Raw genomic sequence first — 25,915 nt, forward strand, 5'->3', positions numbered from 1 at the left:
TTCCCTTCCCTTCCCTTCCCTTCCCTTCCCTTCCCTTCCCTTCCCTTTCTCTCTCTCTCTCTGTCTCTCTCTGTTTCTCTCTCTCCATCTCTCTGTCTCTCTCTCTCTGTCTCTCTCTCTCTCCATCTCTCTCTGTCTCTCTCTCTGTCTGTCTCTCTTCCTTTCTTTCTTCTGTCTGTCTATTTTTCTTTTTTCTCCTTTTCCTTCTCTTCCTTTTTTCTCCCCCCCCCATCCTTTTCTTCTTCATCCTTTTCTGTCTTCTTCTGAGGGAAAAATGCCTTGGCTAAGATGATAAGAGTAGTCTGAGACAAGACTCATGTTCCCTGGGCTGGAGACACGGTTCAGTGATTACAGACCCAATACCAAGCCCGACAACCTGCATTTGATCTCTAGAACCCACACAGTAGGGAAGAACCTATTCCTGAAAGTTGTCCTCTGGCCTACATATATGTACTATCGTACCTTTGCATACACACATTGGATAAAATTTAATTTAAAAAACAAACATACAAAAACCTTTGCTTTCCCCTGACCCTGTGCTGTTAAAACTGCTAAGCAGCTTGAGTTCAAATCAAACTGATGGGGACGCTCTGAAACCCTGGGCCCTGGGTCTCCACTGATCCTATCTGATTCCTCAGGTCTCCAGTGGCACATGGACACTCGCCACACTTTGAAAACACATTTGTAGGGCATGGCAGGTTGGGAATTTGGTACCCCCTCCAATATCATCTTTCTCACTGTAGCCTGTTCTCTAAAGACAGTGGTGGTCACTCTCACAGGCCACAACCCCCACCCCCCAACAACACAAAGGTATCATTCTTGAGCACTGTTGTGTCAGAAATGGTTGAGATCTGGAGATCATGTCTTTCCGTGTTAATACCAGCCAGGGCTTCAGTCTGCATCATTCCCCTTTCTCCAGGACTTGATGGAGAGCCACTCCCAGTAAGAGCGAAAGTGGGAGAAGTCTGTGGGGTGTGTGAATTCCAGCCTAGCACATTTCCAAGGAAGATTTATGCCTTCTTAAACTATTTACAAAACAGGCCAGTTGTGCTTATAAACAAGTTGCTGTGCAGATCTTGACCCTGGTGCTTATAATTCTGAAAGCAGCTCAGTGGTTAGTTCACCAGTTGCCTCATGAGGCTGGCTGATTCAAGGTGCTCCTTTTTGCAAGTGAAGGCGCTCAAGCTGGAGGAGCCGGTTTCTCTCTCCTTTTGGAAGCTTCAGTCAGAACTCCCGAGGTTAGCTTTGTGTCTGAAGTTAACTTTTCACTGTGTTCACTTTGAGGTAGCCTCTTGCAATATAGCCCAGGCTGGCCTCCTGTTCACCCTCTGTGAGTTCCGTGCCTGCTCTGATGTACTCATCTGGTTCTTCATGCCAGCTGGTGTCGAAGAAGAGTAAAGCCAGAAGAACAGGCAGGGGAAGCAAACGGAGCTCTAGAAGGGGAAATGTAAAGAGCTGTCCTCCAGAGTGGGCCTCAATTCTGTGTCCTCTGCTGCTCAGAGCCCCAGGATCCCGATGAGCAAGCACAGCCTCCACCCACTCATGCCACCCCCGCCCCCCGCCTGATGTCAAGAGTTCCCCACCACAGGCTCAGACGCCCTTCCCTCTTACTTTGCCTGAATGATTCTCTGATATCTTTAAAAGATTCTGAGAAATGGCTCCTTTTGAAGAGGCCTTTCTTTGGAATTTGGTTTTAAAATATCCCTGTGGATACATTTTTCACGAGCTTGTTTAAGATGAAAAGTCCGCCGTTTTGCACCACGATTAATGTGTTAGATGGTTTGATTATACCAAGTGAGGTTCTGAGTTCAAGAGTAGCCCCAAAGGTTGGGTTTTTTCTTTCTTTTTTTTTTAAAGACGTTAGAACAGGCTTTTGCAATCCGACATAAAACTTCAGCCCTGAATTTGGAGTTTCAGCCTTTGTTAGATGTTCCAAATGCAGAAACTGAATTTTAGGTGGCATTCTTTAAGGGAGCTGCTGTTTGGATGTACCAAGTGGTTCACGGAGTGGTTTTTTTTTTTTTTTTTGCAATAATTAATACCATTTCTGAGTCTTCCGGAGAGGGTAACAGGGTAGCTCACCCTGGAGAATTGAGCAAGTCTTTCAGCCTCCTGGAATGATCCTCTGTTCTGAAATGTATCCATCTTTCCGCCCAGGCTGAGTTCGCGGTCTCTTGCTCCAGGCATCTGCTTTTGCTCTTGCAAATCGAGCTAATGACAGATGTAAACTGGCACAGCCCAGACAGTCACTCCTGTGACAACGGGTTGGAACATATGCTGTCCTGTTTCAGGAAGCTTTTGTAACCAAGAACTCAAAAGGGACCACGCCTCCAAGGAGCACTGCCAGCCCCACCCCCCCACCCCACCCCCGCCCCACAGAGGGCAAATCCTGTCCCATTAACCCAGTTTCTGTCTTCAGCAGTGGTACCAGGGAGGTTTACCTTGCTGCTGTTTCAACTCTAGCATCACCTGGTCCCCCCCCCCCAATATGTTTGAACAGGTCTCATTTAAAAGACTTATATAATGTATTTATAATGAGACCTTCCATGACGCTCATCTTAAACATTTATTCAAATTCGTCTCTTGTTTTGCACCATCCATGCGTCATCACCGCTCCTTCAGAAGTGAGCTTTGGATGTCAGCTTCTAAAACTCCAGGCATGTTTTGAGGGCCCAGTTTGGGTTGTTCTTTGCAGCGATGTAAATACCACAGAGAAAATAAGTCCTACAGCCCGAGGAAGGCACGCTCACGCTACGCATCGTCGGCTCACTCATTGCTAGCTCAGACGGCAATCTTAAAATAGTTTGCAGATGTTGCTTTTAGGAGAGAGCAAGAGTGGCTAGAGCCACATTTTAGCACCTAGAGTTTGATTCATTAATAACGGTCGTGAGCTGGAGCTATGATCTAACACAGAAAGGAATAGCTCATTTAAAAAAAAATTGTTGAATGAGAGCTGTGTATATGGATGTGTCCTGTATGTGCATACATGTCTGCAGATACACATGCTCATGTGTGCAGAGGCCCAGAGGATGGCTCGCCACCATATTCCCATGACACTGGGTCCCTCACAGAACTCAAATCTAGGCCAGTGGCTAGCGAGCCCCAGGGATCCCGCTGTCTCCGTGTCACACAGCCCTGGGGTCACAGGTGTCTGTGACCGGCTTTTTACATAACTTCTAGGGATTTGTACTCGGGCTTGTGCAGCCAGAGCATTCTTGCTCGATTGTCCGTTTCTCCAGTTCCTCTTTAAAAAAAAAAAAATTTAACTTAAGAGTTTTATTGAAATATGACTTAATTCCCATACAAGTCACCCAGTTAAAAACGTAACTCAGTGGCTTTTAGCATATTTAAAGAGTTGTATCGTTATTGCTTTAGTAAAGTTTTGGACATTTTCATTAGGCAAGAAAGAAGGAAGGAAGGAAGGAAGGAAGAAAGAAAGGAAGGAAAGCCCAAAGAAAGATTTTGTACTTTCAATGCCAGCCCTTGCCCAGTCCTCCCTCCCTCTTCCCTCCCTCCTTCCTCCCTTCTCCCTCCTCCGTCCCTCCTTCCTCCCTCCAGTCCTTGGAAGCTGCTTTCTAAGCTTTGCACCCTCTGGGGTATTTTATCTACGTGTAGTCACAATATACAGTCCTTTGTGTCTGGTTTCTTTGACTTATAACTATTATACAACTTCTTTGGCTTACTGTTTTCCAGGCTCTTCTGTGTTGAAGGGTGTACTCGTGACTGTATTCCTTTTATGGCAATGTAATATGCCGCCGTATAGAAATGTCCCATGTTAAGCAGTCTTTTAAACTTCAGAAGGCAAAATAAGGGGCAGAATGGCCATCCGTGTATATCTAGTTCCTGCGGGGTCCGTCACACGTCACATAGTTTAACAAGATTACTGTCGCAGTTAAAAGAACCCCGAGAGAATTCTTATGTGCTTTAGAAATAAGTTTAGATTTCTCATAAATACCTTGTATCAGTCTTCCTTGTGTTACACTCTGTTTTTTATTGTTTTGTTTTTGAGACACACTGTGCAGCCCTGGCTGACCTGACGATCTAGACTAGGCTGGCCTTGAACTTGTCAGCCATCCTCTTGTCTCTACTTCCCAAATGCAGCATGTTGCCTCATGTCTGAGAAAATAGCAGCAACGTTCTCCTGCTTCTAAGAATGACCGATAGATCAGTAAGGCCTAGCGAGTGGGCTCTGTGAGAGAAGCCTGGTGAGTAGGATGCTGAGTGGGGAAGAGGTTTGATGTCAATGCTGTCACTCAGTATGGGAGGCAGATGCTTTCTCCACCCTGAAGAAGGGAGAAGGCTAGCTAGCATCCAAAGAAACCCGATGCTCAGGATCTCAAGTGCAGTGTACAGAGTACGTCGGCAGCTCGCGCTGTGACAACCTCTGAGAGTGAACAGCTGGCTTCCTTCCTGTCCCTGCAAGTTCTGAAGCCATAGATAAACATCAAGGGTCACCAGGGACCGTTCTCCTGCCTCTCTGCCCAAGCAGGAGAACTTGCTACTGGTAGGTAGCTCATCTGTAGGAGAGAATGGCTTTCTCTGTGACATGCGCGGAGTGAATTGGTTCGTTTTCTGTGGCTGTAGTAAAGCACCAGGACCAAGGCAGCATATAGAACGGAGTTTACTTGGACTGACAGTCCTGAGGTCCGACCTGCTAAGGAGGCATGACAAGTGGCAGGGGTGGGGACTGGAGGCCGAAGCTAAGGACGCACATCCTTACATGCTTACTGGCAGGTGTTAAGCAGAGAGAAAGACACGTCGGGTGAAGTCCACCTCCAGTGATGTACTTTCTCCAGCAAGGCTTACAACCTTATATAACCTCCTCGTGACCGCTGCATGCTGCACCACAGACTGAGAATCAGACAGATGCCCAAGCCTATAGGGGACAGTCTCATTCACACCTCCACACAGAGACACACGGTGACCAGTTAATTTGCTAACGTAGAGTAGAGTATTTTTTAAAACATAGGCTCTGGAGCCTAGTTAAAGCATAAACATTAGGACTAGGATTTGGACTCCCAGAGCCGTTCGCATGCTGGGTGGGCACGGCAGCCAACCTGTAATTACAGCTCAGGAAGGCGGAGGGGAAGGCCATGGAGAAGAGCTGTAGTGGAAGTCGTGGGTCTGATCAGGAGTCCCTGCTGCAAAAGACTAAGCTGGAAGAGAGATCCAGGATGTCTCTGATATCAGCTTCAGGCGCGCGCGCGCATACACACACACACACACACACACACACACACACACACACGTAAAATATCTGGATACCGCTACATTTCTTACAAACACTGACTCTAGGTTCTCATACTTGAGTAGTGTCAAAGGGTTACTGTAATGAGATGCTGGGTATGGAAGGGATTCCTGAGCCTCTTCAGCCTGATCGTTCTGGTGTGAGCTCAGTTTGAGTGAGCCTCACAGCCATCGCGTCTTCCGAGATCATGAGGTCTGCGGTGTTCCGAGATCACGAGGCACGCCTTTTGAGTTTTAGGCTGTCATTTGTAAGCATCTGTTGATTTCCTTTTCTTTGTGGCACTAACAGGAAAAAGTTCAGATCTGAGGACATGACTTCTCAGTGTCAACTGAGCTAGGTAGATCAGGTGATGTTCCCAAGGCCAATGTTCTGTTCTACCTTTGATTGTAACTTTTTCTTAAGAAATACAAAATAAAGCTGAGGACTACCAATAGCAAAATCCTGTAACTACTCTTCCACTGTCTCCTGACAGACTTTAGTTCCTGTGTGTGGAATAAGCCTCCTATAGAAACACAGGCCTTATGCTGGCTATGGTGTTACTAATGGCCATGTAAAGGGCAGAGGAGACCTTTGCTGGCTACTTCTCACTCACCTTTTCAGGTGGTTGTTTTAAGCCCTGGGATTTGGGCAGTGGCCTAAGCTTCCCTAAGCACAGCCTTCCTCCTCTTTTCCCGTGCCAGTATCCCTTTTGGGTCTTAAACCTATAACAGACAAGGCCTATTATTCTTCCTTCAGGAATTCTTTTTAAAATCTGTGTGAGCAGCTACAGGTTGACATGTTGGACTTACTGTACAAAGCCAACAGAAGCAATAGCTTTGTGCGTTTATGGTAGTCACTGATGAAGGCGTTCCTCCTACTGATGCTGGCCTAGGCAGGACAGACTACAGCTCTAGGGTTCTTCATGTAGGACAATTAACTTCATGCTTGCCTGAAAGCATTCCTTTTTCGTCTTAGAGAAATTCTGTACCTAAGTGGCCGTCAGGATCAGCCGCGTCGAGTAAACAGTTGAAATGTCAGGCTCCTCAGTTACTCTGGGGAAAGAGAATCTAAGCCATCTGGCCTGTGTGTGCCTTCAGTATGCTGGCTCTAAAGACAGCAAAAGAGCCTTTGTGTTTTGGGTCAAAGCAGATGTGCTCAGCCTGCCATCTTAATTTCTTTTGTATGGTTTGGCATCTATTTCAGCTGCTTTGAAATGTTGAAAAGATTTCAAACCAAATTGGGGAAGAACAAAATAAATTGATTTTTTTTTTCGTTTTTCATAACCGAGTTTCCCAGTTCAGATATTTTGTGAACAAGTATCTTCGGAAATGAATACATTTATTTAACACCATTTGGATGTTTTTCCAAAGTTATTGTTAGTCTTACGGCCAGATGTTTAATGTCTGTCTGAATTGTACTAGACATTGGTTTAGCATACATGAGAGAAGAATGCCGAATGGTCACACACTTTGATATTAACGTTCTATGGAGGAGAGGCTGTGAGCTAATTTTCTCTCTCCTAGGCATAAAACCCTGCAGCTTCTAGGTGTGTGTTCCCACCTCTGCCTCACCTTGCTTTGCTGATACGTGTGTTTATAGGCCAAGTACTTTGAGTCTGCATGGACAAGAACATTATTAATAAACGTTCAGTTTGAACTGGCTTTCGTGTGAACCTGCTTCTCTTAAAGCTGTGCCATCTTTGGCATTTATTTCTTTACCTGCTGAAAAAAATCATCTTATCAGAGAGGAAAGAGTAAATGTATGCTGTTCTTAGATTGCAGGGACCATTAACCGACTGGAACATTCAGGTGACTCGTGGCAGGGCTTGGGTTTTTTTTTTTTTCCCCCAGCTATTATTGAAAGGCAAAAATACTTTTTAAATGATTGAGGTAAAGATTGAGTTGGTGCTTTTCTATGTAGTGTTATTTTTATCCTCCTGGGTGATATTCCTAAGTTACTATGATGTACTTGGCAGAACAGCGGCTGGGTCCTGCAGTGTCAGGGTGCCACTGCTGCACGCACTGACATGGATTGGCCTCTCTGTACATCATCACTAAGGATCAGTCCCAAGAATTGAGGCTGAGTGTGGCGGCATTTGCCTGGAATCCCATCACTCAAGAGGCTGAGGCAGGAGGATTTTTAGTTCACGGCCTATTTGGGCTATACATATGCAAATGCTATTTATAAGCCCCCCCCCCCCCCATGGGCAGTGGTGGTGCAAGCCTTTAGTCCCAGCACTTGGGAGGCAGAGGCAGGCAGATTTCTGAGTTTGAGCCTGGTCTACAGAGTGAGTTCCAGGACAACCAGGGCTACACAGAGAAACCTTGTCTCGAACCCCCCCCCAAAAAAAAGCCCCTAAAAAGTAAACTAAAAAAACCAACCTCCTGAGGTTTCAGAAACAGCACCTACAGACAGTAGCATTTCATAGAAAACACAGGCTGTAAATATGTATGTGTGTGTGTGTGTGTGTGTGTGTGTGTGTGTGTGTGTGTATGTATGTGTGTGTGTGTGTATGTATGTGTGTGAGTGTGTGTGTGTGTATGTGTGTGTGTGTGTGTGTATGTGTGTGTGTGTGTGTGTATGTATGTATGTGTGTGTGTGTGTGTGTATGTGTGTGAGTGTGTTTTAAACTAAAGGCTATAGTTGTTTTAGGAAATTAAGAACTGAGAGGCAGGTAGGTCTCTGAATTCAAGGCCAGCCTGGTGTACAAAGCAAGCTGTAGGACAGCCAGGGAGGACTATTATACAGAGAAACCTTGTCTTGAAAAACAAAACAACAACAAATTAAGAACTTCTTTTGCTCTTAGTGTCTACAGTAAAGAAAAGTGTCCAGGTCTTTTCTTAAGCATTCTTTTTGAATAGGAAAACACAAATACTTTCTTATGATTATGAATTAATGCCCACTAATAACTGTTCACTTGGGGAAATCCTGGATCAGCCCGTATGTATGCTGTGCTTCTTTCTTTGTGGTGGCTGTTTACGTTTAAATTCCTGTCATCAGTGATAGTTAGTCAAATGACACCAACTTGTTTTCCATAGGGTATTTGTGGTGGCATCTTGCTGTTTTTAAGTAACTTTGAAGTGCCTGCTTCTGAGTCTGAAACAGTGAAGGATATGCTTTCCAGCCTTGCTAGAGGAGTAGGGAAGGAGTGTGAGAGTTCCAAGTGTGCCTGATGAAACCCCTGTCCATCACACATAGGCAAGCCTCTGTGCAGTAACCACGATCTGGAATCGCAGCGCCAGTCGCACTGATGATGCAGCCAGTTGTAGCTTCTTTGAGCCAGGACAATACAGGTGTTGGAAACTAATCCAAGGAAGATGATACCTTTTCTTGATGACCAAGATCTTGGAGAATTTTTTTTTTTTTTAATGGCAGTAGACTCCATGGAGCCAAATGTCAGTCTTACTGCCAGGGTGTGGACGGGAAGGAATGAACGAGACTTGGCAGGTCCATTCTAGAACATTTTGTCTCACACCCAGCAATGATTGTCACCCTGGAATGACTTTAGGGCGGTTTTGAATGTTGCAGAAAAGCTTGATGTGAAGGAAATGGCATCCAGATCCTGTCTGGTCTTACAGTACTTATAAGTCAGCATGTGATGTTTCTTAGCACCTGGATGCTGACACCCAGAGGTTCCCAGGACATTGAATTTCTCCATCAAGAAATCCTGGGAGGACAACATAGTCTGGTCCCATCTTTTATTTTTGTCACATCAGGGCATTTAATAATCACTACTGTCATTTTACCAAAGACAATTTAGTACACACCCAACAACAAAAATGTCCTCTCAGAGTAAATGACAGTCTTCCACATGGAAACAACTAACCCTGATGAGTAATTCTGTCATCTTACAGTTGACCATTGAAAAATGTGTCTTGGGCCGGGCGGTGGTGGCGCACGCCTTTAATCCCAGCACTCGGGAGGCAGAGGCAGGCGGATTTCTGAGTTCGAGGCCAGCCTGGTCTACAGAGTGAGTTCCAGGACAGCCCGGGCTATACAGAGAAACCCTGTCTCGAAAAACCAAAAAAAAAAAAAAAAAAAAGAAAGAAAAATGTGTCTTGGTTCAGGACATGGAAATTCTGCAGATAATTCTACAGTATGGATCTATTACTTATCTGAACAAAGTGTCTCAGGGAACGGTCTACATCTGTGGTCAGCACTTTAAGTATTCTCACTCTTCTGCTTAAAGATAGAGTTTGATCGTGTCAACACATACATTATTTTAAATTTGTTGTTGTTTATATGTATGCATTTGGTGTAAGCATGTGAGGGTGTGTGTGTGTGGGTGTGGGTGTGTGTGTGCATGGGGGTAAGAGTGTGTGTAAGGGGGGCAGGGATCCATCATTGGGGGTCTTTTATCTCTATACCTCCTCACCATTTGAAATAGTCTCTCAGCAAACCTGGAGCTCACTGATTGGTTGGACTGGCTGGCCAGTGACTCCGGGGAATTTGCCTGCCTCTGTTCCTCACTGCTGACTCTGGGGTTACAGATTCATGCTGCCCTTACAGACCTTTACATGGCGCCTGTGGATCCAATCACATTCTCAGCTTTTATGGCAGACATTTTACCGCCTGAACCAGCTCTCCAAACACATCAGCATTTCATGTTAAATCATCAATTACTGTTTTTACTGAGGCAGTTAAAATTAGTCACATTTGAGGAAATAAATAGATAAAATTCCTTTGAATTTCCTTATTTGAATAAAATCTAACTGGATTTATATAGCTTTATAGGCAATATAAAGAGTGGTGAATAGAAAATCCTTTATTTCTTAACTGTTCTTTAAGTCTTTTAAAGTCTGGACAACTTGATTTACTAACTATTGCTTGGGGAGAGATGGCTCAGCAGTTAAAAAGCTCTGACCTCTCTTCAGAACTTGGATTTGATTCCCAGCATCCTTTACCAGCTGTCTGTAACTCCAATGCCAAGGGGAGAGCCAATGAGCTTATCTGGCGTCTGTGAGTACTGCACTCAAACGGTGTACAGACATATCACATACAGGCAAGTCACCTATATGCAAAAAAGAAAGGTAAGATCTCAAAAGCAAAACACTATTGCTTGAGGCTGCAGAGAGTAGTTTAGTCCCTGGTGCCCTTGCAGAGGACCAGAGTGTGTTTCCCAACATCTATGTCAGGTGACTTCCCACCACCTATAACTCAAGTTACGCTGGACACGTAGACCTGCATAAAAACTAAAGCTAAACTCCTAAAACCAAATCAAACCTGTTGCTTGAGGATAATCTAGTCCAGACATTTTCTGTTTTATTAAACTCTCCAAATATTTGATTTCTTTCTTTTATCTTCTTCGTTAGTGTATATTGATTATACAAGATCATAGAAAATAAAGAGTTCTTTGTTTCCTTGCACACATATAACTTTTGTCTTTAGTGCTGTGGGAACATTCACAATTCTGGCTAAATGGTTATATAATTTTAAAGGCAGAAAATGATGTACAAGGTGGACCTCAGAAGGAGTGGTTGCTTACAAATGAGGTACCAGAATCCAGTCTGTGCCAGTTTGACGTCGCAGAGTTTACCAGGGCACCTTCTGTTTCTCACAACAGCAGCCCGGCATTAAGTTCTGGTGGATGCATTTAAGTCATAAAAAGTTAAATTGAGTATATTTTCTTACTTCATCTAAAAATGTTCTTTTCTTTGAGCCACAGTTAGTTTTATAACCATGCATCTCCCTGTGTGCTTGTGACTGAAAGAAAAGACGAGATTGAGGCAGACACTTTCTTGGGTAATGGAAAAGGAATAAATCTTGCACCACAGTCTCATTTTTCCTTTCAGGATCATTGATCTCCGGTTTGCTTACTTTACTAAAGTTCCCAGAAGATGGACGTCTGTGTTAATGTCTGGCATGGACGCAATAGTCAAATATGCATCTTACTGTGGTTTATGTAAAATAAACCTCTCTCCCTCGGCACCGGAGAGGTGTCTGGGCACTTAAGAACACTTGCTGTTCTTGCAGAGGACCCAAATTCAGTTTGTAGTACCCACATCAGGCCGCTCACAAATGCCCGCAAATTCAGTTCCAGGGGATCTAACACCCTCTTCTGGCTTCCACAAGCGCGTGCATGTATGTGGTGCACAGACATACATGTAGGCACTCACATACACATATCAAATAAGTAAACAAATAAAATATTGAAAAACAAAACCCGTGTAACCAATTGATCAATTAGGATAAAGACATAATTTTTTAAAAAGTAGATTTTTTTTTTTTTTTGGAATGCCAGGTGTAGTTGTAGGAATACCTGTGTAGTCTTAGCACTGGGGAGAACGAGGCAGGAGAATTGAAAACTGAATGTTAGATTGGACCTACCCAGTACTCAAAAAAGAAAATGGTGTGGGCGTAATGGCTCAGCGGGTAAAGGCACCTGTTGTACAAACGGGAGAGCCAAGTTCGGATCCCTGTGCCAAAGGAAGATGGGATACACACGTGACGCCCCTACACTGTGCTGGGTGCAGGCTGGAGGAGATCTAAGGTTTGCTCTCTGGCTGGGTGTGAAATGGGGAGATCCAGGTTGAGGGAACGCCTGGAAGAGAGTGATTTTCTCACATTACGATCTGAGAGAAGCACTCTGGAGATCTCTGGCGAGCAGTGGATGGGAGGATGAAGAATCTGGGGAACAGTGGAGGGACAGTAAGTTGGCTGTAGTTAGCCAGGCCCAGATTTGCTGGCTGAGTAGGGAACCTCCACCTTTGACACCCCCCCCCATTCCCTGTTTTGTGTCTTGGACTGAATTAAAATGAAGTAACCCAGGTTAAGTGTTTGCAGTCCTTATGTAATTGGATAATTAGTATTTACTGATGTCCTCACTTACCCTTCCCAGGTTAGCTTGTACAAGGCAATTTGATGCTATTAATAGACGGTAGAGGACCTAGAAGCGTCTCGGTTAAGCATTAACTTTGTGTCCCATGACTGTTTTACCTCGTGACTTGGTTCTTGATACGCTCTGCAAATCCTTAATGCAGTTATAAAATCCTGTTTGATTATTAACTCGACTTTTGGTAATAGGTAGGCAAGAGGGATTATCTCAGTATCGGTTAATAATTCAGACCAAGAAGGACTAGTGGGCGCGGGGCTGGGGAGATGCTGGGTAGTGGAGAGCACCTGCTGCTTTTCCAGAGGAACCGAGGTTAGGTCCCAGCCCCCACCTCAGTGACTCACAGCCTCCTATAATTCCAGCTCCGGGGAATCCAACCCCCTCTTCTAGACTCTTTGGACACATGTACACAGGTGACATACAAATACACAAAATACATAAATAATTCATAGATGACCAGGTCCTTATGGGGCCAAACAGATAAAGAGCCATTTAAAATCAGAACACTGAATGCATCCAGATGTAGCAACCCAGTGGCCCCCAGGGCGGCATGCCCACACAGATAGCTGTTTCACCTCCGATTTGCCTGCCATATGTGTGACCTTGGACAAGTGACTTAAGCTAGCTAGTCTTCATACTTCACTTATAAAGTTGACAGAAGACTGGCACATTCCCAGAGAGCTGATTGCCAGGTGTAATTACCGTAGGTATTTGGCGAGTTATACTGAGCAGAGTTGCCATAGTCTGTGTGTGCATGTAGATAATTTATACATACGATGCACACATGCATGTCAGACTAAGTCACTATGTCGCGTGAAGGCAGATGAAGTGCACACTTTAAGACGGGGCCTGTGGAAGGTCCCACAGGTCTAAAGGTGAGCGCTGCATCAGCAAGCCTGTCAGCGAGCGTGTTGGTGGGTGTGTGGTCTGGGCACGTGCCCTGGTCTCGGTGTATAAGCAGGGTAAACAGAACAGGACTCAAAAGCAGCCTTTTCCAGGGTATACGATCGGCAGAGTTTTGAATGACAGGGCAGGAAGAGCAGGTGTCTATCTCAGTGACAGCCTCGCCGTCTTCCTGTCTGCTTGGAGTCCAGATCTTTGCCTTTTGGTGGTAGTGGACACTGGGAGCCATCAGTTTCTGTCTCTGCTCATCTTTTGATTCCTTCACTTCCCATGCTCTGTCTCCTCTGCTCCTCACACATTCCCGGGTGCCGGGTACAGCATCAACACACCAAACAAAAGAGCTTTTAGCAGAGTTGGGGCAGGAGATGACCTAACCCCTATCACAAGACTCAGAAATTACAGTTATTTTAGCTCGGATAAGCCCAGGGGCATGCTGTCTAATGTGTGCTATTAGGTACAAAGGTTTTTTTTTTTTTTTTTTTTTTTTTAATGAAATGATCTGTCAGAAGGCTTTACTGTGGGCTGTGAATCCAGGATCACACTGACCACCTGCTTTCCTGCCTCTCACGCAGTGCCATCCCCTCTCCTGCCCCTCCCACCAAGATTAGTCTCATGCCTTCATGGTTGAGCCTTCTTTGTCTAGTGATCAGATATGGTGTGAATCTCAGCAGGAAGGACCACGGTTGTCCTTTAGCGGAGGAACTTAAGCGAGTGTATGCTTAAAAAACAAAACAAAAAAAAAAACTTCAAGTCTATAGCTCTCTGGAGTCTGGGATAATGAGGCCATGACAAAAAGATTGTGGGCTTTATTTCAGACACACTGACAATGCTTATTAATGAGGAACTTCATGAGAAAAGTTGGCTTAGAAGTCAGCTTCCATTGTTAGGAGTTCAGATAGAACCTAGCTTTGCTGAAGGCGCCTGACCACGTCATTGGTGTCCTGCCCATAATGTCTGCTGCATTTGATGGTCCGTGAAGCGGGGGAGACAGAAGTGACTGCCTTTTCCATCCGTGAGAAATGGTAGACGCTAAACCTTTGCAAATGAGAGTTTATCTCTATCTTGGCTTTTTGATGCATGCCTGTGCATAATTTAAAGGGTATTTACATGTCTGCAGACAGATTTTGGTACTCTTAAGTAAAATATGTTTTTTTTTTAAGACTTTGAAAGTCCAGAAAACCTTCCATGGAATTTTGGCCTACTTACCAGGACTGTCCGGTTTGTTTAGTAACTTGTTCTGACCTTTATACAGAAATGTTTTATTGGTTGAATGGGCTTAGCTCAACTCACAAAATACGTATCCACGACACCCCAGCTCTACCATATAGTGAGGAGATTTTAGCAACTTCAGCCTTGAACTCACTTGAAAATGTACATGGTGGGTACTGGAGAGATGGCTCAGAGGTTAGGAGCACTGACTGCTCTTCCAGAGGTCCTGAGTTCAATTCCCAGCAACCACATGGTATCTCACAACCATCTGTAATGGGATCCGATGCCCTCTTCTGGTGTGTCTGAAGACAGCTACAGTGTACTCACATACATAAAATAAGTGTGGTGGCCGACTAATTTCTTCTTCTCAGGTAGTCTTTGAGATTGTGTCAGTGGCCTGTGAATACTTAAACCCTTAGTTTGAGCCACTCTCGCAGATATTGGTGACATTTGGAGAACTATTATTTAAAATGTTGAGTGACAGCTTGCCCCCTTTGTCCTCTGCCTTGATTTCAGCCTCCATCTGGAAGACATGCATGCCTTTCTGTGCTTGATGTGTCCTGGTAAGCCAGTAGCAGCCACAGTTACGTCCGAGAGTACTAAAGACAGTCCTTTCAGGAGGCCTTCTGGGCATGTAGAGAATCCAGTGTTAATCCTGCTGTAACAGGGCAAACTGTTCAACAGCTGGGTAGATGGGCTGTCTTGTGCTGGTCTTTCCTGTTCCCATTGGTTAGTAGCATACCTGCCTGGAGATGTCAGAGCAGCATCCCGCTCTCCCCATATATCCGTTCATCTTTTGCTCGGTCTCTCGTGTCTGTTTTGTCCTAACTGCCTATCTTTTCTCCAGCCCCCTTTTATGTACGTGTTGTTTGATATAAACCAACTTCTTAGAACTTATTTGGTAAAAATGTAGCATTCAGTGGGTTTTTAAAAAATATGTTCCAGAGTTATGCAGTCATCAATAGAAACAATTTTATAACATTTTTAGTGATTTAAAAATTATGTGGGGGGGGGGGAGCAGGGGAGGAGGCTATAGGAACATGTCCATGCAGATCCCAGAAGAGGCCAGAAGAGGACACCAAAGCCCCAGAAACCAGAGTTACAGATGGTCGCTGATAACTGAATTTGGGTCTACTACCATAGTAGTATATGTTCTTAACCACTGAGCCGTCTCTCCTACCCCAATTTTCCATTTTAACCATGTAGAAAGGAAAACGAATTCTCTTTATCAGTCCGTTCCCAGCCCTGCCCACCAGACCCTGGCAATCATGCTTCTTCCTCCCTCCCTGCCTCCCTCCCTCCCTCCCTCCCTGCCTCCCTCCCTCCCTGCCTCCCTCCCTCCCTCCCTCTCTGTCTTCATTTGTTTGGGACATTCAGATAGTCATGTAATATATGGCAGTTTCTACGTGTCCTCTTTCAGGCTGCTCAGTGTTTTCAGGGCTCACCCATGTTGTAGGACGCATCAGCATGTCATTCCTCTCGACAGCCAAGGAACATCAGAGTTCCTCCCCCTTGACGTTCTTTCTGCCTTTCAGCTAATAGTGTTTGTGTGAATACTTGTTTTGTGTGGATGTATGTTTTCGGTTCCCTCGGGTGTCTGTTCCTAGAAGTGGAGTTGCCAGGTCACATGGCAACTCTACTTGACCTTTTGAGAACTGCCAAACTGCTTTCCGGAGCATCTGTGCCAGGGCGCATGTCCACATGCCTGCGTATGGACTCACACAGCCTTCAGAGACGTTTACATGACCATCAAGAGGTCAGGAAACAGAGAATCTTGTTTTGTTTGATTTGGCTTTTGAGGCAGTCTCGCTACAGCCCAGGTTTGGCTCCAACTCAGAGCCCTCCTGTTTTGGCTTCCTGAGTGCTAGCCGTACCACCACGTGTGCTGAGACGTCGTTTCTGACTTCGAGGGGCCTCTGCCTTGAGTGTGGTGTAGTTTTTCTTTCTCCCCTAACCTGTGGCTGCACCCATGTCATTTGGGACATTTTATTGTCAGCCTTTCCTCGGCTCCACATTCCGTCCAGAGGAAGTCTCTTGTGTGGGTGTGGTCTCTGAGCGCTGCCGGTGGTCTTTGGTTTTGCCTCTGTGAAGAGATGCAGGCAGCGTAGGTGAGGACAGAACACAGGCTATAGAGACACTGCGAGGGAAGCAGGAGGCAGGTGCTTTAGAGCAGGCTGTGTGCAACAGGGGGGAGGAGCCTCTCCCTGGGCCTATGGACCGGTAGGTTGTGACTGAGAGTACACTCCCTTGCTTCTATTCTGTTGTGACGCTTTCGTTACAAACTCACATGTGAAGATGTGCGGTTATGAAGGTACCGCTAGAAAGGACGGAGACCCAGGACTCCCTTTAGAGGAAGCTCAGGGCGGGTGGACAGTGTAAAGGACGGGGTTATCCACAGACGCAGTCATGCTTATCACTCGTGACCTGGATTTCCTCTGGGTTTTCTGAGCCGATATTCCGGCTCTCAGACCAGACCATATTTCAAGCACAGAATGGACAGGGGTTATATTCACATTCACCACCATCGCCTGCCTCTCTGTCCCAGGTGCTAGGAGCAAAAGCATACACCACTGCTCCTTTGAACACTCTGTTTTCTTTCCTTTTTTTTTTTCCTTTTTTTAAAAGAATTATTTATTTGGGTATATGAGTACACTGTAGCTGTTCTCAGACACACCAGAAGAGGGCATCAGATCTCTACAGATGGTTGTGAGTCACCATGTGGTTGCTGGGAATTGAACTCAGGACCTCTGGAAGAGCAGTCAGTGCCCCTAACCTCTGAGCCATCTCTCCAGCCCCCAGTCTGTTTTCAACCCTCTTGTTTTGCTCCTGCTGCTAATACCAGGAAAACCATCTCGCCTCCTGCTGTTAACTCTTGTTTGTTTTGTCTTGCTTTTGTTTTCTATGGTTTGGTTCTATACGTGGTTTCTATGTGTAGCCCAGGCTATCCTGGAACTCTCATGTAGACCTCAAACTCAGAGAGATCCACTTGCCTCTGCCTCTTGTGCGCTGGGAGATTAAAGACACATCCAAGCCCACCCTGTTTATCTTTTCTCAGGTTATTAACAATGCTGCTTTTTTAAGAGCGCTTCACTTTAATGGCCTTTGTCCAAACCTCACCCCAAGCCCGAGATTGCCTTCTCTTCCCGGCTGAGAGCTTCAGGTCTCTCGATAGACGCCCTGGGCCATGGGGCAGGGCCAGTCCATGGAGACATTGTGGGAAGAGAATTCTCTCAAGTTCCATGTTCTTATGCTTCGCTTCTGGCCTTGGTGCTTTTTAGTTTTTGTGCAGTAAGTTTGAGCCAAGCGAACCTCCCGCCCCTCTCTGTACATATTTTAACAAACAAAACAGCCAAAAATGACTTTCGGGTTTTGTCTAGAATCTGGAATCAATCAGACTCTATTTTTTCCCTCTTTGGGTTATTACATGCCTTGCGTGTTGTCTCTTCCTTGCCACTTAGAACCTTGCTCACTTGACAAAGGCAGCCTAGGAAAAACCATAGTGCTTAAGCAAAAGCTAAATGGATTTTGACCGTTTTAAAACCCAGGGCTCCATGGTCCCTGAAGAAAGGCCATATGGTGGTCTTACTTAGGCAGGTTGGTGTGTTCATGGAGACCAAAAGAGGGCACCAGATCGATCCCCTGGAGGGACATGTGGGTAGAGTTACAGGTGGTGTGTGCCACCTGTGTGAAGACGGCAAGAACTGAGCCAGGGTCTCCAACAAGAGTTGTAACCTCCGAGCCAACTCTCCAAGATCCACTGTCTCTGCGCTCATAGTCAGCTGAAGGCAATTTCAAGGCAAGCAGTGGCTGAAAAAATGAGCCAAAAAAAGAACAAAACAAAACAAAAACAAACAAAAAACGGATCCACAGCTCAGCCTTTGCATCAGGTTTAGACAACAAATTCTCGTGGAATGATCACAGGGCCAGCCATGGGCAGGTGGTGTGCTTCCCTTTAGCATGCAGTTGCTAGGTAACCAGTGCGGTATTGGATGAAGCAATGAGGAGCCAGGGTGTTTCACACACATGTCAGTCAAGGCTGGGTCCAGCACCAGGGCCAGCAAGCAAGCTGCAGTGGCTATCCACACTCCTGCTTTGGCCGTCACAAATTCATCCTGCCCATTTCCCACTGGGTCTTAGGCAGCGCTGGATTGTCCCCCTGCTGCTCCATGAACAGAAAGCCTTGTCATCCCCATTACTAGAAGGAGATAAGGAGAGTGAGAAATGACAGTTTGGATGTCACAAGAGACTTTTGTCTGGGTGTTGGACCTGGGAGGGATGGAAGGTGAATTGCTGGGTGGGGCCTGGCAGAAAAGGAATGTCCCCAGTGCCTGTCTTCTTTTTCTTGTTTTTGTTTTTCGAAATGGGGTTTCTCTGTATAGCCCTGGCTGTCCTGGAACTCACTCTGTAGACCAGGCTGGCCTCGAACTCAGAAATCCTCCTGCCTCTGCCTCCCAAGTGCTGGGACTAAAGGCGTGCGCCACCACTGCCAGGCTCCCAGTGCCATTTTCAAAGGGACTGTTACTCAGCTGGCAGAAGTGTGGGGACCTTAGGAAGAAGCTGGAGAGAAAGCACACTAAGGAATAAGGAATTTGAGGCTCAACATGGGAGCCACTGAAGTAGTCTGCGACGTCATCTCAGTCGGGGTGGTAGCAATCACTTGATCACCTCAGACCTCTGAGTTGCTTCCTGGCGTGCCCAGGAGTGCAGGCTCCTCTATGACAATACTCTTCTTACATGAATAGTCCAGGCTTCTGATGACCTGGTGTCAAAGATGAGGAGAGTGGGAATGGAAGCCCCCACTGAGGCTCCCGTGGGGTTCAGGACCCCCAGGTCCACCTGGCCACACTTGAGCCATCCCTGCTTCGTAAGGAGGAAAGGTCACAGTATCTCATGTGTTGGGCAGTGCCAGCTGCAGCTGCCTCTGAAAATACACTTAGGTTATTGCTTAGAAATAGTGATGCCAAGATGCTTTCAAAATGTCACAAAAACACAGCACAAAGCTTTATGTACATAAACATGTATATATTTTACAGAGGTGTGCCTATGTGGGGGTGGCAGATGGGTCCTGGTAGGGTCAGATCTGGCATCTCCAGGCTTGCAAAGTAAACATGGTGGCCACCAAGGCTGAGGGACCTTAGGTCATCAGGTTTCTGGCTTAGGGAGCATCGAGGGCAACATCCCTGCAGGACTAAGAAAGCACACATGCCTGGCTGTGCCTTTTGAGACCTGGGTATATGGGTGTGTGCCACCACAACCAGATTTAGCTCCTTTATAATTAAACTCTTTGTTTTGATGTCATTTCACATCCACAGTCATTTGTAAGCAATTACAGAGAATGCTCCCAGGAACCATTTGGCTAGCTAGTCTCCTTCCCAGAGGAGAACTGACCCAGAGCACTGAGCACAGCAAGACACTGAGACCTCAAGGTGTACCTGGGCATCTCCTGGGGCAAGGCATCCACCGAAACCTTTCAGCTGCCCTTTACTGCCAACTCCTGGTCCTCCTGCTGGTCCCTCCCTAAGCTCTTGAAGGTCCAGCCCGCTCTTCTTGCTCTGCAATGCCTGTCACTTCAAGAGCATAATAGTAGAATTCTACAGCCTGGAATATTCCCTGACTGCCTTGTTTCAGCTTCGTGTATCAGGAATAAAGCTGATACGAGCATTTGTGTGAGCGTATGCATGTGTGTTTGTGTGTATGTGTGTGTGTGTGTGTGTGTGCGCGCGCGCGCGCACATGCATGTATGCATGCTTGTGTGAGTGTGCATGCTTGTGTGAGTGTGAGTGTGCATACATGCACACTTCTGTGTGTGTGTGTGCTTTGTTCAAACAGAAGTTTCCACTTATCTAGAATCGGTGCCCTGAGTGTGTGTGCTTTTAAAATGTAAACTGAGTATTGTAGTATGGTGGGTGTGGACTGCAGTCGCCCCGTGGTTTATTTTAGTTCTGCAGCAGTTGTTTCTCTCATACTCAGTTCTTCAGTGTGAGGAGACAGGGCCTGAAGGAGGGTGTACACACACACCCCCTGTTGACACACCTCCCTGTTCTTGATAGTCTGAGCCTGCATGTCGGTATAACTAACAAGAAGGCATCTAATGAGATGGGACTGAGTTTTCTCTGCCCTCTAGATTCTCCTTAGAAGTGACCAGCATTTTCCTTCGAGAGGAAAGTAATGTCGTTCAGAACTTCAGAGAAATGGGAATTCACGGGCCCAGGAGCATGGTCTGTGGGAGGAATAATTGTGGCACAGGAGGGAAATTATTATTCATTGTAGGTTTCAAAGTAGCGAATAGAAAGGATTTGGGGAATTAGCAACTCGAAGAAACAGTAAGAGTGTGGGGTGGTCGATTTAGCAGTTATCCTGGCCTGGCTGGTGCGCGTGCTAAATGCATACTGATGTCTTACTGGTGCACCTCGTGAAGATGTAGCCACTACCGCCCATGTAAGAAATCAAAAAGAAACATGTATACCTGCCCCTTATTTTAAAAAGCACACCCTTTCTAACCTTATGCCTAAATTCAGTTTGAGATCTGACTTTCCCTAAAATTAAATATTCTGAGATTTGGGAGGGAGGTGTCGCTGTTCATTCTAACTTTTGTCCCAGTTACTCTACAGGCTGTCCTGCCTCTAAGAGGGGACAGTCCTATGCCGAGCACAGAGGCAGGACACAGGGACCTGTCATAGCCCTGTTCTCTGCCCCCATGCCAACCCTTCTGTCTTGTGTCTGCTGCCCGATTGTCCGCCATCTGCCTCACGTGGTTCCTTCCCGTACAGGGAAAGGCCCTGGAAAGGCTCATGGGTTTGGGTTTCTTGCCTGTTTTCCTGTCTCTCAGTGGATTGTCAGTTGTTTTTTAAAAATTTTGTTGATGGGTTCCTTGTGTCTCACTCTCTTCTTCAGCAATCCAGGTAACTCTTGACCACTGGTTCATGTCTGCATGAGGGCCCCATTTTGTTCCAAGGCCTCATTTCCTCTCACTTGATTTCCTGGCTATTAATCTTTTCTGTTTGCTTATTTCTCTCTCTTTCAAAACTTGTTACAGTTATTTATTTATTGTGTATAGATGTATGCGTAGAGGTTATAGGACAGCTTGTAGAATTGGCTTCCCTTCTGTCATAAGCATCCTTATAGCTCTGTCTCTCAACAGCACGTGAGTCCCAGGGCCACACTCGGGACCTCTAGCTTGGCAGCAGGTCTTTTCTGGCCACCTGCTGAGGCTGTTTCCCTGTTTATTAATCATACACCTCTCTCCTGGCATTTGCCTTATTGATATAATTCAGTTTATTTCTGACTTCTTTTAGAAATAAATCTTATTACTGTACTGTGACGCTCCCTCATTCTTCAGAAACAGTTCAGGAAGAAAAGGTCTTGTAAAAAAAAAAAAAGACCACATCCTTTAAACTTATAGTTTTGTTTCGGAAGAATCTCGTAAGCCTAATGCTTGGTTAATTGCCGTAGCTGTATTTAAAAATGGCTTCCGATAGCTCAGTCAGTGAAATCCCTGTTAGATAAACATGAACACCTGAGTTCAGATCCCCAGGACCCGCTGGGAATTTGTACATGGTGGTGTGTGTTTATAACCCCATCAGTGGAGACAGACAAGATAGACAGAACCCCAAGGCTTGCGTGCCAGCTAGTCTAGCTTCAGGTTTAGTAACAGAGACATTATAAGAAAAATAAGATGGTATCCATATGCACCTGAATGTGTGTGTGTGTGCACACCTAGATTTAAGGAGAAGTGGCTAGATTTGACTCACGTACTGGGTAGGTCCAGTACACAAGCAGATAAAAGTTACTTGAATGAACTTTCTGCCCATGACAGCCCATCTCTGGATGGACAGCAATCCTCCCCTTCCTCACCTTTTCTTCTCAGATACATCCTGCACCACCCCACCTCTTTTGAGATGCTTGTTGCTTTGAGCGTCTGCCATACTCTTCTGACAAATGTCTCATCTAGTCACAGCCATGTTAATCCTGTAACAGTTATCAGCCTGTGTGTTTGTCTTATGCTGTGCTCATGAGAAAGAAGAGTTCTCATCCCCTTGATCCTCACACACCAAGCGTGGGCATTGGCCTGTATCCTCTCCACCACAGACTGCTGGAAATCTGAAGAAGTCAATGGAAGGGGCTCTAGGAATAACTTGAGGCCATTGTTTTTTAGATTTTTGCGTTGTTGTTGTTTTGTTGTTTTTCCTTGAAACTCTGTACCTTAACTCTGATCTCTCACATGGACTCATACATCACCTTGTTTTCCCCAATGAAATAAAAAATTACATACATACATACATGCATACATACGTACACACATAAGGAAATGTCTTATTTTATACTACATCTGACATGGAGATGTAGTCATTAATACATATAATATATATGTATAGTGTGTGTGTGTGTGTGTGTCTGCTAGAGACTGTATATTATTTCTAGAAAACCAAATAAATATAACACATCAACTTTGAATATTTAAAGCATGTCTGGTCTTCAGATCCTAAGGTGCTTACTCAGCCTATGCAGAACTTTAGGAGAGTGGTGTGTGCACTGGGAAGAGAGGATCCCAGGCTGGCTGGGCACCAGTGGGAACTGGTGATGCCGGCTTCAGACTCTTCTTTCCTGAGAGAGCTTTGGAGGTGACTTGTATTGAAGCCTACAGAGGAGCTTTGAGACCACAGAGCCTTTAGCAGTTTCTCAGGGCTGCTTTTGACCATGGTTGTCATTCCTAAGGAACAGCCTCCTGAGAGACACAACAAAAATCCCTCATGTCCACTCCTGAGCTAAGCACTTTCTGCTTTGTACCCTCGTCAGTGTGCTCTGTGGAGTGTCCTGTCCACATGGGGCATTTCTGGAACACCAGCCTAGATTGGCATCCTGGAACAAGGCAAGCTAGAGAAGGACAGAGGGCTCTCCTTGGTTGCCACAAGGCTACAACATCCATTGTTGGCCCATGTGTCTTTCATTTTCTCCATGGTGGTGATGACTCAATATGGAAGGCCATGTGTTTCCTGTCTCTGGGATGTCCTGGTGCCCATTTTCTTTATGGCTTTTTTCTGGATATGGTACACCCCACCTATACTACGTCAGCAGCCTGGGGGCTCTATCCAGCTCCTGGTGCTTATGTGGCAGGGAGGGCCCCTCCATCACCTGAGGTAGGGCAACTGGGCTCTTTCCTCAAGTAAATATCCACTAAACAGTATCTGGGGAAAGTAGTTCGACCTCAGAAGGGAAGGGTGTGTACTTGTCCTGGCCTGGGGAAGTTTCTCAGGGCTGGTTTGGACCAACTTTTGTGGTACATCTGGCATAAAAGTACCACTATTGAAGTTTTATTTTCTTCTAGAAAAATAAAACATGCCACTTGTACCAAAACCGCTGAGTTGGCAGTTTGGTGGGTCTCAGCGTGTTGATCTCTTTTGTAAGAACATACCATTTGTTACAATGGAGGCAGCTGGTTGATACTTGATTTAAAATCTCAAATCAAAAACTTCTTCAAACACGGCAGAAACGGTTTCGTGTGCATGTGTATGCACATTCGTATGTGTATGTTTCATGTTATTTATATTTTTTAAAGTAATTTTTTGGTAGTTTTGTTTTATTTACAGGAAGCTCACATGGCTTAAAAACAATTAAATATACTCTAGTAGGGGTTGGGGATGTAGCTGAGCCTGGACCTCTGTTTTGATTCCCTATACTGCAAAAAAACAAATCCAAACTCCGAACATAAATGAAGAGATGGCCTCCATAGTAAAATCACCTTTATATGTGTGTGTATGTGTGTAAAGTAGGTTGAACTTAGTCCACAAACTTGCCGTGGTTAATCCTGTGGTCGTTTGTGGTAAAAACAGCACCAAGTAGTTGCGAAATAATCCCAATAAAGACTGACACAGTATGAGCTTTGTTTGACGTACATGCTACTGCATAATTGCTCTTGCTTGGACGCATGAGGTAGATCATCCGATGAGCCAAGAACTCACGCATGATCCATGTCATGATGGAGAAGGAATAGTGATGACATTGTCTACGTATTGATGATGTGTGACTTATGTCTTGTAGCACATGGAGGGAATATTTAATCTGCTGGAATAACAACCTGTGTAGTTTAATGTACTTAAATTGAAGAATTTTGCTATGAAGTTTTGAAGCCACCATATGATCCAGTGGGAAACTGTAGGAAACCAAGTTCCCACCTTAAAAAAAAAAAAAAGCCTTATCAGTTTCTTTTTAAAAGTTTGTTTTTAGATTTATGTTTTTATTTTCTGTATGCGAGTGTTTTGCCTGCCTGTGTTTATGTGCCTGGAACCCTTTGGAGTTCAGAGGAGGGCAACATCAGGTCACCTGGAACTAAAATTATGGGTGATTGGAGACCCCCCGTGTGGGTTCTAGGAAGTGAATCTGGGTTCTCCACAAGAAGAAGTGCTCTAATCACTGAGCTGTCCCTCTAGATGTCGTTAGTTCTATGATTTTTAAAGAACCATGAAGAGGAGTGAACTGTGAATTTGAAGTTTTGTGAGTCCCAAAGGATGTTTGCTACTTGACACAATGTCTTTTAAAGTTTACTGTTCAAAAATTTTCTTCCTTTAGAAAGTAATATTGATTGAATAAAGAAGATGGGGGAAAATGCATTTGTACAATTTAGAGCCTTTGTCCTGAGTTGTTTTCCCTGTCTGGGCACTTCTGAGGAAGTCATTCACTGCAACTAAAAGTGTCATTCGTCTGTGCCCTCAGGTGTTCACCTACAAGCAGAGTACAATCACCAACCAAAAGGTGACAGCTATGCACCCCCTGCATGAGGAAGGTGTGGACGACATGGCTACCCTGACCGAGCTCCACGGAGGCTCCATCATGTACAACCTATTCCAGCGCTACAAGAGGAATCAGATCTATGTGAGTTCCACCTGAGGCTCCCGGAGTTAGATGTGTAGCTCTGTGTGCTTGCCCAGCCCCTCAGAGCCCTGCTGTCTGTCCCCAGAACCTCACCCCCATAGAAAGAAACTCTTTCTGTGTTTGAGTGTTTGTTTTAACTTCCCAAGAATATTTCTTGTCCTTAGAGCATCTTTCATTAACTTCAGAAAAACTATGTTTTCTCAAAGTTTTGCCAAGTTCAAAACTCAGTAGAAAAAAAAATAGATTCTCTTAAGCTTCCTGTTGAGGGGCCTTTTCTGACTCTAGGGTTCATCCTAGGGTGATATTTACCTTCATGGAAATTTATCTTTCTAAGTTGTAGGATTCCTATTTGCTGTTTTGGATGGAGAAATGCAGATACAAAGCCTTCGTGTACATTTTTCTGCTTTCATGATATGGGAGTAAATTTATATTATAAGTAATATGTAAAACAGGTGTGAAAAGGTAATCTTTACGATTCATTTTGAGGCTGCAGAAGTGGTACAGCAGTTCAAAGTACATACTGGCCTTTCAGAGGACCTGACCTCAGTTCCTAGCACTTAGGCAGTCAGCTCACATGACTGCCAACACCGGGTCTGGCGCCCTCTTCTGGACTCGGAGGGCACCTACGCTCACACACGCAAGTGCTCAAATACAGACGCACATATATACACATAATTAAAAGTAAAATAAATTCTAAGAATTCACCTCTATAATAACTGAAATTGAGATACATTCTCTTATCTGTTGAGATTAATCAACCTGCTGTTATCCCCTTTTGAATCTGCCTGTTAGCAAGTTCTTAAAAAGTACCCCAGCTGCTTATATATTTTGTGTCGTGTTCAATTTTATATAGTTTTCTTTTGAAGACTAACATC

The 25,915-nt window shown here is 45.1% G+C and overlaps 1 protein-coding gene across 1 annotated transcript in view; it reads left to right on the forward strand.

Moving 5' to 3' along the window:
- The window catches only part of Myo10 (myosin X), a 199,174-nt gene that overhangs the window by 57,327 nt on the left and 115,932 nt on the right, over window positions 1-25,915 (forward strand). The window contains exon 3 of the mRNA XM_028767572.1: window positions 24,882-25,040. Within this exon, the coding sequence (XP_028623405.1) occupies window positions 24,882-25,040 (159 nt within the window). The remainder of the gene's footprint in view (window positions 1-24,881; window positions 25,041-25,915) is intronic.

Source organism: Grammomys surdaster, unplaced genomic scaffold (genome assembly GCF_004785775.1).
Source record: "Grammomys surdaster isolate TR1022 unplaced genomic scaffold, NIH_TR_1.0 174, whole genome shotgun sequence".
NCBI lineage: Eukaryota > Metazoa > Chordata > Mammalia > Rodentia > Muridae > Grammomys > Grammomys surdaster.